The 14,821-nt window shown below is 33.5% G+C and overlaps 1 protein-coding gene across 2 annotated transcripts in view; it reads left to right on the forward strand.

Moving 5' to 3' along the window:
• The window catches only part of LOC107585654 (phospholipid-transporting ATPase IC-like), a 42,552-nt gene extending 32,723 nt beyond the window's left edge, over nt 1-9,829 (forward strand). For both annotated transcript variants that reach the window (XM_016272767.1, XM_016272766.1), the window contains exons 18-28: nt 630-794; nt 1,632-1,743; nt 2,120-2,195; nt 2,284-2,407; nt 4,142-4,433; nt 5,332-5,555; nt 6,680-6,763; nt 6,841-7,086; nt 7,199-7,337; nt 8,926-9,056; nt 9,135-9,829. In XM_016272767.1, the coding sequence (XP_016128253.1) occupies nt 630-794; nt 1,632-1,743; nt 2,120-2,195; nt 2,284-2,407; nt 4,142-4,433; nt 5,332-5,555; nt 6,680-6,763; nt 6,841-7,086; nt 7,199-7,337; nt 8,926-9,056; nt 9,135-9,365 (1,824 nt within the window). In that variant the 3' untranslated portion in view covers nt 9,366-9,829. The remainder of the gene's footprint in view (nt 1-629; nt 795-1,631; nt 1,744-2,119; nt 2,196-2,283; nt 2,408-4,141; nt 4,434-5,331; nt 5,556-6,679; nt 6,764-6,840; nt 7,087-7,198; nt 7,338-8,925; nt 9,057-9,134) is intronic.
• Nucleotides 9,830-14,821: the final 4,992 nt, after the last annotated feature.

The following is a 14,821-nucleotide window of genomic DNA, read 5'->3' on the forward strand; positions in this document are numbered from 1 at the left end:
AGTTCAAATTAAAATGAAAACAGAAAAACTATAAAAGTATCTCATTGGTACTAAAATAATCCAGATTCAAAGTCTCAGTAGCCATAGGATTGCTTTTTGTGAGGAACAGACTGTGAAGTTGATGCATCATGTCAGATTTGATGGCATTGACACCAATGATAACTTAATAATTCTGGTTTCATTTTACTGGCATATTAGAGTCAAAGGTTTTTGCAGAGGGGATTTTGGATATCTCTTTTTATTACTCAATAAATCAGAAAATACTGTTAAAAAAGACATTTTCACCATGTTTTTAGGAATAAAATCAAGAACATTATATATAAACAAACCCCTCAGTAAAAACTTTTAGAATATAGATAAAAATATAACTGTATATGTTGGTGTATGTACGTGTGGCTGAAGTTGAGAAAAAACTCAGCAATTAAAATGATGTATTGTAATTGAAATCTACAGATTAAAAGTGCAATAAGATAAACAATTAAATGTTTTCTTTCCACTATTCTGAAACAGCACAAATAGCCCAAAATCTCAAAATTGACTGGTGTATGAAAAGATTTTTCCTGTAGTTTCTTGCTTAAAGCAGAAGAATAGCATGCATTGTGTGCTAAACGGTTGGATTTCTCTTTCAGATCTTTGCGAACGAGACGCTGCGAACTCTGTGTCTGTGCTATAAGGACATCAGTCAGGCGGAGTATGACGCCTGGTCTCAGAAACACCAGGCCGCCAGCGTTTCGATGGGGAACCGTGAGGAGGCTCTGGACGTGCTGTACGAAGAGATCGAGAAAAATCTTCTGGTAGGGAAATAAGAAAGGAAAATCTGTATTCATTTCAGGGAAGTGACTAGTGATCGATTGATATATTAGTCAGGCTCATTAACCTGCCAGTGTTTGGCTAATTGCTATTGGCTGAGAACAGACACTTTTTAGAAGACCCTTTTATCCAAAGTGACTTAAAAGTGAGAATAATATAATATGCTTACTGTTCAAAATCTTTTCAGGTTGATAGTGTTTAAATTAATAATGTAAATTTTGATTAATGATAGTGTTAAACAATGATAGTGTTTAATAAAATTTCAGCAAATTTGTGAATGTCTATTTTGTTAAATTGTACAAACATATTTTTATATATTGTATAGTTTGTTAATATTAGAAAATATATACTTTTAATTAAAATTTCATATTAAATCGAAAATGCTAATAAACTTAACCTATTATATTTTGTTATATTACTCATCCTACTAGATATATGCTATATATCTTACGAAAATCTATATTTGTTAAAAAGAGATTTAATAAAAAGTCATATTAAATTTGTTAAATGTGCTAATAAAACATTTTTGCATGTATGTTATATATAAATATATATTAAATATATTACATGTATATTATAAAATATATTATTATTATGTTATGTTTTATGTTATCATGTTATATTAGATTTTGTATTATATACAAATTTATTTTATGTAATTTATATATTATATAAAATTATACGAGATTTCTCTCTCTCTCTCTCTCTCTCTCTCTATATATATATATATACAGTATATACATACACACACATACATGCATGCATGCATACATACATACACGTGTGTGTTTGATGAATGTGTCATTTGTTTATTGTTTCAGCTGATTGGAGCAACAGCCATTGAAGATAAACTTCAGGACGGCGTTCCAGAAACCATTGCAAAACTGGCCAAAGCTGACATCAAGATCTGGGTTCTGACCGGAGACAAGAAAGGTGAGTGATGATCGTGAAATATTGTGTTATTATAAAACGGATAGTTCCGGTCCTTGATTCTGATTGGTTGAGCCGCGTTCGAAGCTGTAGTAAATTACTCTACAAACATACACCTGTGTTTACTACTACCTTTGTTGGAACCACAACTGTTTCTGAGGAACTACATTGTTTGGCGGAAGAATACTATTTATTTATTTATATCATTACACTTTATTTGCTCTGTTTTATTCTGTGAAACCTTACTAGGTACTACGTACTCCGCTTCGTGTTGTGCCTAACAATGCCCCTTAGCTGTTGTAAATTCACTGTTATTATTGCTTTATTTTAAGCGAGATAGGTTTGATTTCTAATGGGTTTTGGTTTGTCTCATACTCAGAGACGGCTGAGAACATCGGCTTCTCCTGCCAGCTGCTGACCGACGATATGAAGATCCACTACGGAGAGGACGTGAAGTACGTGCCAGCTGACGGACGTCTGTGAATGAGTCAGTGGCTTGAGATTGAACGTCTGCTTTAACGACTCTCGTTGTTTCTCTCTCAGTGTTCAGCTGAGGAACAGACAGACCCAAAGGCGCAACGACCCTCAAGGACGCAATAAGAAGCTGAAGGAGCCGTTTTTCACAGAGCCCGGCAAGAACGCGCTCGTCATCACTGGAGGCTGGCTGGTGCGTTCATCAAACACTGATCCACGCTCACATTATCTGTCTAGGGTGACCAGATTTCTCATGGTTCAATATGGGACGGGAGGGGGATATATGACCATGTTATGAGAAATGTTATTTCATGATATCTAAATTATATTTATATATATATATATAGTTATTTTTATATAAAAATAAAGAAGCAAGTTACAAACCGTAAGACAAATACAATAGATACAAATTAAATATTAAATAAACTAATTTTTCTAATACAGTAGGTTTAACATGTATACATTTATTTAACATCTTTTGTTGTTTGATTAACATTAATGAGACAGACAAGTATTTAATTAGGCTACTGTCCATTTAAGGCCAAATGAATGTAATATACTGACACACATCCGGTTTTCACCCACCTGTTTACATTCACTTAAGCCATAACCGACTGTGTTTACGTGAGATTCTCCACATGATGGATATTTTGACAGGTGTGTGTGTGAAGGAGAACTGATCGCAGAACTGGGATCGCACGGGCGCACGGCCGAGAGAGCGTTTCCGTTGTGTTTCCATTCTATCCGTATCTATCCCGCCTTCACTTACTGCAAGTTAATCGATAACGGATTGTGATTGGATGGTAATTTTGTTCTACGATGAGCTTAGTTACCTTTGATTAGGCTGTTCTCGCGTGACAGAACACTTCTACTACTCGCTGTGATCACCCAGTTGTAAAGAAATGTTGAAATACGGGACAAAACTCGATTTTTTCTAAATAAAAGTCAGGACACTAAAAATAGAGCTGAAATACGGAACTGTCCCGGGAAAAACGGGACACGTGGTTACCCTATATCTGGATTCATTTATCAGACCCTTCTTTTGACAGTAATGTAATATGTATAATGTTAAAGTCTTCAAGTAAATTTTAAGTTGATATTGTCTAAAATAATTTAATTTCAGCAAGTTAAATTGTTCAAAAATATTGGCATTATGTCAATTGGTCTGCCAGGTATCTGCAAGATACTGTACGTTTCTTTTGTATATTTCTTAAAATTTGAAAAAAAAAAAAAATTTCCCCCTGTATATTATACATAAAAAATATATTGAATAGAAACATCAAATAAACAAAGATATACAAAAAAAAAAAAAACTATCATTGAAGACTGGAGTAATGATGCTGAAAATTCAGTTTTGCATCACAGGAATAAATTATGTTTTAACATATATTCACATAGAAAATTGTTATTTCAAAGTTAAATAATATTTCACATTACTACTATTTTTACTGTATTTTTGATCAAATAATGAGCCTTGGTGAGCAAAAGAGACAAAAAAACATTTAAAATCTCAAACTTGAATGGTAGTGTAATGTTCAAATTTAAATAAAAAAAAAATCCAAAAAAGGTTTTTTTTTCCTGGTATAATTTGGCTGGACAACACATTTTATTAAAACAATCAAACAAACAAAGAATGAATGAATGAATGAAATATGGACAATGTCCTGCAGTTATTGTTGCTGAAACATTGAAATGAACAATTTGCATGGAAATAAAATGTTAAAATACAATACATTGGCATTATCTAATAATTTCTATTCTCACAGAAGACTGATCATAAATTTACATTTATTACCTTTAAAATGGAAATCAATAAAGTTCATCAGGACAACAGGAGGTGAATAAAAGATGTTCAAGCCTTGAAGTAAGAAAGTAAAAACTAAAGATCTCCATCTATTATTGAAACTGCTTTCTGGTTTCTGTGCAGAATGAGATTCTGTATGAGAAGAAGAAGAAGCGCCGTCGCTTGCGTCTGAAGAAGCTGAGGAAGCGGCACACAAACTCCAGCAGCGCTACGGACAGCAGCCAGCCTGTGGACGACTGGGAGAAGGAGAAGAGACAGGAGGACTTCGTGGACATGGCGTGTGAATGCAGCGCGGTGATCTGCTGCCGCGTCACGCCCAAACAGAAGGCCAACGTGGTCAGTCTGGTCAAACGCTGCAAGAAAGCCGTGACCCTGTCCATCGGCGACGGAGCCAACGACGTCAACATGATCAAGAGTGAGTGAGAGCTCTATCTGATTCCTGAATCCTGTGTTATTTTACTATCATAACGATTCATAATATTTAGAATGAGTTTTTATCATTTTATACTTTATCATGTTAATTTTTAAAATTAAAGTTTTAGTCATTTTGTTGTGTGTTTTTGTCATTTTTATGTTTGTTTATATTTATAAATTATAAATGAAATACATTTATCTTTTGTTTTGGTTTGAGTTATTGTAGTACTTCAGGTTAAGCTAAACCAAAATCAAATACGTTGTTTAGGCAACTAGCTAAAATAAGTTCAGAAGTGAAGGTTTAGAGGCAACTTTAAGTTCTTTTGTCTAGGTTTTTATTTTATTTTTGTTTTCTGTTATGATTATAATTTTAGATAAAGTTTTAGTAATTTAGTTGTGTGTTTTTGTCATTTTTGTGTTTTATTTTATGTCTGTTTTTTATTATTTATTTCAGTTTTAGTTATTTTAGTAGTTCAAATTAAACTAAACACAAATCGTGATTGTTTTGGCAAGTTGTGATTTTTTTTTTTTTATAATACATGGTAATATGTGTATGTACAGTATGTGTATACTGTGTTTAATTTGTTAATTTGTTTAAGTTTTTGTTGTGTTTCTAGCTTTTTTTTAATGTTTTATTTCAGTTTTGGTTATTTTAGTACTTAAAGTAAAGCTAAATAAATATTTGAAATGTTTCCTCACCAACTAGCTGATATCTAGTTTACATATTTTATTTTATATTACTTTACTTTACTTTACTTTAAAGTAAAATGGATATAGTTCTATTTTTATTTTAGATCCAGAGAAGTTTTATTCCAAGTATGAATTGATTTGAAGTGTTTTCTCAAGAGTTTGGAAGTGCCGTTGCACAGCTAACTTCTCCTTCCCATGCTCCTGTGCAGCTGCGGACATCGGTGTGGGCATCAGCGGTCAGGAGGGGATGCAGGCCGTGATGTCCAGCGATTACGCCTTCGCTCAGTTCCGTTATCTTGAGCGCCTCCTGCTGGTCCACGGACGCTGGTCCTACATCCGCATGTGCAAATTCCTGCGCTACTTCTTCTACAAGAACTTCGCCTTCACCCTGGTGCACTTCTGGTTCTCCTTCTTCAACGGCTTTTCCTCACAGGTTAGAGAGAGATTTACATTAGGAGCTGATTTACAGACCTCATCACAATATTGGAATGTCTAACTTTGATACAATACCATGACAAATATTGATATTCAGTACCATTCTCGATACTATGAGAAAAGTTGCCTCTACATTAAGGGTGCAAAAGTTGAACAGCAACTGAGTTCATTTACTTTTAACCACAAAGTATTTTCCTATCAACTGAAACTCTTGCCTGAGATTCAAGCCTCATAGGTTAATAATAATAATAATTATTATTATTTTCAGTGCATTTACAGTATATTATAATAGTAATATATTATCTCGTAGAAATAATAAAAGAGCAATTAATATATTTATAATGATGATGATTATTATTATTAGTAGTAGTAGTAGTATTACAAATATTTTTATTTTTACAGTACAATGATATCACAATAGTCTTAGAAATAATAACCATAAATCAATCAACAAATAAATAAATATATTAATAATAATAATAATTATTATTATTATTATTTTTACAGTGCCGTTATGTTACAATAGTAAAATATTTCCATCTTCGAAATAATAATCATAAAGGAATATATTAATAATAATTGTTGTTGTCATCGTCATATTATAAATGTATTTATTTATTTTTTTTTACATATTTTATATATTTGTTTTATGGTGCAGTTTTATTGCAAAATAAATATATTTGTTAATAATAATAATAATATAACTATTATTATTATTATTATATTTATTTATTCCTAAGACAGAAATGTGTTACTATTGTAATACAACCCTACTGTAAAATAAAACATGAATATTAATTAATAAGTATATACATTTTTTTTTACAGCAGAAGTAAAATTACAATATCTGTCTTCACTTGCAAGAGTTTAACCCTCAAGCTTTTATTTAGTTGGGGAAAAAAAACAGGTTTCTGTGACCACAGGTGTACAAATGCTTCTCATTATAAATATAGTGAAATGCTGTAATCATCGGTCCAAAAAAAGATGGAAAAATTATGCGAAACGTGACAATATAGCATATCTGGAGGTGCTTTGTGTTCCCAAGCGCACATTAAACTCCCAGCACGTGCATTTACTGTGACTCTTGTTTTTAAAGAAGTGAATGTTGTGTGTGTTTTGTAGACGGCATATGAAGACTGGTTCATCACGCTCTACAACGTCTGCTACAGCAGTCTGCCTGTTCTCCTCGTCGGCCTTCTGGATCAGGTATCGCTTCATTACCAGCTGTAATCTGTGCAAACTGTAAAGCCACCATCAAATCACAACTTTAACTGCCTCTGTAGGATGTGAACGACAAACTGAGTTTGCGCTTCCCGAAGCTGTATCTCCCGGGGCAGCAAGGATCGCTGTTCAACTACAAGAACTTCTTCATCAGCTTGTTCCACGGCATCTTCACGTCCCTCATGATCTTCTTCATCCCGTACGGCGCGTTCCTGCAGACCATGGGACAGGACGGCGAGGCTCCGTCTGATTACCAGTCCTTCGCTGTGGTCGCAGCTTCATCGCTCATCATCACCGTCAACCTGCAGGTGCCGATCATGTGACAGCATCTCACTTCATTCTAGACTGTGACTGATTCAGTACTCAAAAGAGGAGGCTCTTGTCATTGATCTAATGTGATCTTGTTTCTTGTCGCTCCAGATCTCGTTAAACACCTCCTACTGGACGTTCGTGAACTGTTTCGCGGTGCTCGGCAGTATAGCCATTTACTTCGGCGTCATGTTTGACATCCACAGCGCAGGAATCCACGTCATTTTCCCAACCACCTTCACTTTCACAGGCGGGTGATAAAGTTCTGCTAACTTTTATTGCATATCTGTTGATAGTTTTCATAACTCTCGTAATTCCAAAATGCTTCAAAATGAAAAATAAAAGCAGCCCATGCAACCTTTTGCGCTAAAATCCAGATCTTTAGCTTTATATGAGGAGGATTTCCCGGACACGTGATGGTGTCAAAATGACAGCGATGAGGATTGGTGATATGAATGAGAGAAAAGTATCACAGTATGTGCAAATTGCATGATTATTGTGATTTAGTTTTAGTGATTTATTAGGCTTTTTATGTATAACGTGATATACATGTTTTCATAGGAATATAATTCAAAAGCTGCAAAATTAAATAATCCCTTTGTCCTATTGACTTCAAATAAAGAGAAGGCAGGCTTTTCACAGAATTGAAGAAAATGTATCATTAGTTTTGTTATATATTTTAATTTATTAATGTAAATTACAGTCAAAACGAATTGATCAAAATGCTAAATAACTTGAAAAAATTGTTGCATTCAAAATTTTTAAATATGCATTTGATATCATTTAGAAGGTTCTTAACTATAATCCTTAACTAAATATTAAATAAATATTGCATGATATGCATGTTTTTTTTGTTCTGTTTAGAAATGTAATTCAAAATGATAATAAAATGAATGGTCAAAAAGGCTGATTTATGATCATATATTATTTTATTTATTTTACTGTTATATTCATTTAAATTGCACTCAAACTAATTTAACAATTTTGCACAACTATTTAAATTTAAATTTGTAATGTTTTTTTTAATATATATTTAAAATAAATCTAAGCTTTTACTAAACTAAATATTCTTTTACTAACTAAAGCTATTAAAATTACTTTTTTTATTTAAATAAAGCTGAAATAATATCTAAATATTAGATGGAGAAACTTAAACTAAATGAATATTTGAAATGTTAATTTGGCAACTAAGTCTAAGCTTAAGCACTAACATGAATAACTATAAAAAATAAATACATAAATAAAAAATTAAAACTAAACTAAAGCTGAAATTAAAAATAAATTAACCTAGTAATATTTCAAAAATGTCAAGAGGACATGATAAAAATTCAAATAATTAGACAAAAATGAAAATGAAAACCTGAAAATATATATTAAAAAAATGCGAGTGATATTTAAAAGTATTAAAAAGTCATATTTAAAAAGGTGCATAACAAAATGACTAAACATTCAACTAAAATTACAAAGTAAACCTGAAGAAATGTAAAATAAAAATAAATCCTAATTGTATAAAAAAAAAAATTACAAATGACAAATGCACAAAATAAAATGGCTAAAAATGAAAACCTGAAAATACAAAAATAAATGCTAACAGTAATATTTAAAAACAAAAACTACTAAAAATGACAAAAGTGCTAATATTTAAATGAAAACAAAAATGATAAAAAAATAAACCTAATTTAAAGAATTAATAAATACTATAATAGTATATAAATAATACTAAAATCTCACATTTTGTCTGTAAGCTGACATGTACGGCACAGTTCTTTTCACGGTTTAATCTCAAACAGAGCCCGTACCGTGAGTTGGTGTGTGATGGTTGTTGTTTTGACCCGTAGGCGCGGCGTCTAACGCTCTGAGACAGCCGTACCTGTGGCTGACCATCATCCTGACGGTGGGGACCTGTCTCCTTCCCGTCATCTGCATCCAGTTCCTCTATCAGACCATCTATCCCTCGGTCGGAGACAAGGTGAGAGCCTTCAGTCACACAGAGTGTTCAATACAACACATGCAGAGACACTACAGCCTCACGTTCTTCTTCCTGCAGGTCCAGAGGAACAGGAAGAAGTACGAGCTGGAGGATGAAGAAGAGGAGAAGAAGAAGAGGAAGCCAACGTTCCAGCGTGGCGGACGCTCCCGTCGCTCCGCTTACGCCTTCTCGCACTCGCGCGGCTACGCCGACCTCATCGCGTCAGGACGCAGCATACGCCAGCGACCGCGTGTCCGGCCCGAGCTCAGAGAGAGCATACGAGAGGTTCCTCAGGCCGAGAACATCTGAAACCAGCCCCAGACACTCACTACCCTGTCATATCTGAGCTGCCCACCGCAACGGGCCAATAGGAAGAGGCCAAGTGTCATTAAAGGGGAGGGACTAATGAAAGAGCCAATGGGAAATGGGGACGAAGGGCTTTAAAGGGAAAGTACAAGTAAACACTCACCGCTGACCAGGACTGGTTTTAACGTTGTGCACTGCGTACAACAAATTGTTTGTCTCAGGTTTTTATTTCGTGTTTTTTTTTTTTTACTTCAGTCACAATTTTGTCAATTGTTTTTTTTTTTTGCACAAATTGAAAGAGAGAGTGTGTGAATGTGTATTTCTAATCTCACCGCCCATTTAAATCTTGTTTTATACACTGCAGATGGGTTTTGACTTGTTTTTCATTAAAAATATTAAAACGTTCTTAAAGCATTACATATTTAGTTTAAGATAACACTATATAAACAGAGAATATATTTCTCACCACCTTGACCACTTTTTCTTGCTTTAAACTAAATAAATAAATAATGCTTAAAACCAGAAAAATCTGCCAATGAAAAATTCAACTTAATTTTAAAACAATCTGTAAAACTGATGTCATGCAATTTTGCTTCTCGTGGACATTCATCTGGTTTGATCCTTAAACAAAATACATTTATTATAAATAAATAAATAATGCTTCAAAGCAGAAAAAACAGACAATGAAAAATGAAACTTATTTTTAAAACTGTAAAATTACACAATTTTGCTTCTCAAGTAAAGTCATCTTGTTTGATCCTCAAGCAAAATTAATTCATTTGAAAAACAAAATAGCATAATATCCATTTTACAGAATGTTTTAAACACATATTTTGTTTAAAAAGGTTTCAAAATGAAATGTTTATATATATTTGATTGAAAAACAAGGCAAAAATGCTGATTGAGAAACTGATTTTTCGCAGTGTAGTTACTACATTTGAAGACGTTTATGTTTAAATGTGAACTTGTTATGAAATGATCATCTTGATTTCCAAAATATTTGTTATCCTTTTTGCAAAATGTGCAAGCAAAGGGCTGAATCCCACAAACCTCACGATGAAATTTCCTCACGGTTGAATCTTTTCAGGGTGTCGGTGTCTCGTTCTCGATGTTGTTCCTTATGAACCGTGACAGAATGTATGAATTTAGAGTGCTGAGAACTCATGTTTACATAGATACTTCTGAGCTCATCTGTTCCTCCAGACCTCCACTGTCAGCGGAACAACCGTAAAACCTGCCTAGAGGGTCGTAGATAATTGTAATGCACTCGCTGTGGTGTTTTCTCTGATTTAATATTTCATTGTTGTTCTGTGAGCTCATGTTAAATGGGTCGTCTTGCCATCAGTTGCTGACAGAAATATCTGTCTGCAGAAGAATGAAGCCTGTTTTCTTCTGTCATGGAACTGACTTTGCACTTTGGTATAGGGACTTGGGAGGTGGACGCATCTTTCTCATTTTAACACTAGTTACATGAGAACTGTTACAAGATTTTAAATAATCTACCATGTTATGATATCATTTATGAGAAAACACTATTTATTAGGCTGGTTGTTCTAAATGTGTATGTTGAATGAACGGAAAAGGCTTTATCCAGCCAGATTTATTGTACACAGCTCTGTGGATTGTCTGTATGTAATGTACTGTAATATACTTTGCACAAATGTCTATAAATAAAGAGTAAGATGTAGAATGTTTGACTTTGTGTCATTGTTAATGGTAAAAAAAACAAACTTAATTGTGCATTGTTTATTGTTAAGGTATATAAAACTAAATCATAAGAATATAATTTTTCTATATAATTAATTTTTATTTTATGTATATTTTTGGATTATATTTATGTTTGGAAAAAAAATATTGCACACATTTATTTGTTAAAAAATACAGGAAAACAGTAATATTGTGAAATATTATTACAATTTAAAATATATGTTTTATTTGTTTTCTATGTAAATATATTTTAAGATAAAACATTTGACTCATTATTTATTGTAAGAAAATATAACTATAGATCATCAGAATAATTTTTCTCTATATTTAACATTTTTATTTTATGTACATTTTTGTATTATATTTGTTTTTGAAAAAAAACACTTGCACATTTATTTAATCAAAAATACAGTAAAAACTAATATTGTGAAATTACAATTTAAAATATATTTTTTATTTGTTTTGTATGTAAATATATTTTAAGGTATAAAACATTTGACTATCATTATTTATTGTAAAAAAATATTTATCTTACACATTTATTACTGTATATAAAACTATAGATCATCAGAATCATTTTTCTCTATATTTAAAATTTTTATTTTATGTACATTTTTGTATTCTATTAGTTTTTGGAAAAAAAAAATCTCTTTTTCTCACCAAGGCTGCATATATTTAATCAAAAATACAGTAAAAACATTTGGCTTTGTGTCATTGTAGTAATATGTCTATCTTATATCTTAATATTACACATTATTACATTTACATTTACATTTAGTCATTTAGCAGACGCTTTTATCCAAAGCGACTTACAATTGGGGGATACATAAAGCGATTCTTCTTAAAGAGGCAAACAGACACAAGAAGTGGTTGTAATACCAAGTTCTTAGACATTGTTCAAATAAGTACAAGCTAGAAAGAGAAGGAATAAATAGAAATACATTTTTAAATTTTTTTTAAATTTTTTATTATGATGAATTCAAGTAGCTTCGAAAGAGATGAGTTTTCAGCTGTCGCTTGAAAATTGTCAGGGATTCAGCATTCCGGATAGGGGTGGGAAGATCGTTCCACCAGCCAGGAACGGTGAACGAGAATGTTCTGGAAAGTGATTTTGAGCCTCTCTGTGATGGTACCACGAGGCGTCGCTCACTAGCGGATCTCAGACTTCTGAAAGGGATGTAAATTCGTAGTAGTGAGTGGAAGTAGGCGGGTACTGAGCCTGTGGCTGTTCTATATGCAAGCATCAACGTCTTGAACTTGATTCGTGCCGCGACCGGTAGCCAGTGCAAGGAGATAAAGAGAGGTGTAACATGGGAATAAAAGCGAGGCTCTCTTTACTAACTGTGTGAATTCATAATTAGTGTGTGTATATTATCTATACAGTGGAGTGTGAGTCCTGCAGGCGTTGAGCTAGTCTCCTTGTTTTCTGTAGGCCATTCATTAGGTACCTATCTACCTGTAGTCTTTTGTCACCTGTAATGCTGATAGCAGTGCTGGATTGCATTGCATTAATTATTGATTTCAGTCTTTGTGTTTACAGTAACATTGAATGAAATGGCAAGATTTTGTGCATCTTTGAGGGAATCCCACAAAATCTTTCAAGAACTTAAACAATTTTTATTGACCTATAGGTCATATTTTATTATGTTTAATGTGTAAAAATGTACTCTTGTTACTGTTAAAGGAAAAAAAACATACATATAAATATATGTACTTTTTATATCAGTCATTTAATATGTAAACAATATGAAATTGTAGAAATTCTATATTATATATATATAAAAAAAAACATTTATTATGCTGCTTTTATACTCATTTTAATAACAAATAAAAACACTAATATTACAGTTATGAAATTTACTTTCCAGAACGAAGTAACTCGGATCTGGGTGCATTATATTAAAAGAATTGGCGTGAAAATGTGCTTAATTGTCAAGGAAAGCGATATCCTGAATACATTTTCTTTATGCAAAATATAATTTTTAAATACTATCTGTCAGATTAGTGGCTTATATATATGATATTGACTTCTTGTTGTGAAATTTGCTTCTTTGATTTCATAATGTAAATGTCGTTTGATTGGTTGGAAAATGATTATTATGGAATGGATCTACATCAGTGGCTTTCATTAGGTGTGCGAGTAACAAAGCTGCTTTCACCTGAAGATGTAAGTCAAGAGAGTTCACATCATCTTCTGTGATCAGAACAGACTTAATATGAACCAGGATGTTTAACCAAAACCTGCTTTACGGCAGCTTCTGAGACACAATTTCACAATCCTCATCAGGGAATGTGATACAATGGCACGTCAACAATGTGTGTGTAAAGGGTGTGTGCTTAACAAAGAGGTGTGTGTGTGTGTGTAGGGCTCTGTGTCTACCCATCAAACCCGTTTCATGTGTGTTGACTCTTGCTAAAGCGTATAGTGTAATCAGGTGTAAATTTAAATGTTAATTTAGAATCTAAAATATTCTTCCTTAGGTGACTGAAAAACAGGCCTCATTAGTCAAACTAATGAAAATGTATTTCTCCCATGATCCTCCAGGTTTTGCTCGGCTGATGATGAGGCTCTGAGGAAGTCTCTGGTGGTTTCCGCAGGCGATGGGTGCAAACACCAGTCAGGTGAGCGACCTGTCAGAGAGCCAGAGCATCCGCACTCTGATTGGTCCAGACGCCATATCAGAGAATGAGCCCTTCTGGAACCAGCTGATCTCATTCACCTTCACCAGCCCCACCTGCAGGTGAGGGGCTTCTCCCACCCCCATCACTGATGGCAAACTAGGCACCTTTCAGTGAAAATGTGCTGTTCTGCCTCAGAAATAGGTCATTTGTGTGATTTGTGAAGATCTGATGAGTTGCTTGGATGTGAGGGCAGGGGGGGGGCTATGTGAGGATTCACAAATGATGAGCATTAAATGCTGATCCACACGATCGAAAGAGCACTATTTGTTTGGATCTTGCATTTGAAAATGCAATGTGCCAAAAATCTTTCCAAATTTGAAATTTATCAATAAAAATATCGCCAAAATAAAAATTCTAAAGGCCGTTTCACACTGAGCGCGATGCGAAAAAGCGAGGCCATTCGCCAACGAACGTTCCTTTCACACCGAGCACGAAATGATTGATCACCTTCTGCTAATTCACGCCTGGGTGGCGCCGACCAGCAATGCATTTTTACTCAGATATGTATCTCATATATGGATTTAACATCGTCCACTGCTCAATATACAGCATTAAATATAGCTAAATAAAGTTTGGTTCTACGCCAGAAACACAAACTATCTATAATGCTTACAAGAAAACATCTTAAAATATAAATATAAGTACAATTAGCATCAAGCCACATTTGAAAATGTATGTGATTTATTAAAGGGGTCATATGATGCGATTTCAAGTTTTCCTTTCTCTTTGGAGTGTTACAAGCTCTTGCTGCATAAAGAAGATCTGTAAAGTTGCAAAGACTAAAGTCTCAAAACCAAAGAGATATTCTTTATAAAAGTTAAGACTTGTCCACTCCCTCGTTGTGTATTTTTCATTTACACATGAAATATGAAAGCAAATAGACATATGATTTTGACTATATATTTTCTGTATGTGTTTTGTTTGCAGCTCATGGTAATTTTATAACATTATAACAAAGTTTACACTTGTTTTCGAAACCGCACCACCACTCTTGCCTTTTTGTGCAACAGCAGCTGCTGTGGGCACATGGGCACATGTCAAATCTGATTGGACGGCCCGTTTCATCGTGG

This window comes from Sinocyclocheilus grahami, unplaced genomic scaffold, assembly GCF_001515645.1.
Source record: "Sinocyclocheilus grahami isolate Dianchi unplaced genomic scaffold, SAMN03320097.WGS_v1.1 scaffold73.1, whole genome shotgun sequence".
Taxonomy (NCBI): Eukaryota; Metazoa; Chordata; class Actinopteri; order Cypriniformes; family Cyprinidae; genus Sinocyclocheilus; species Sinocyclocheilus grahami.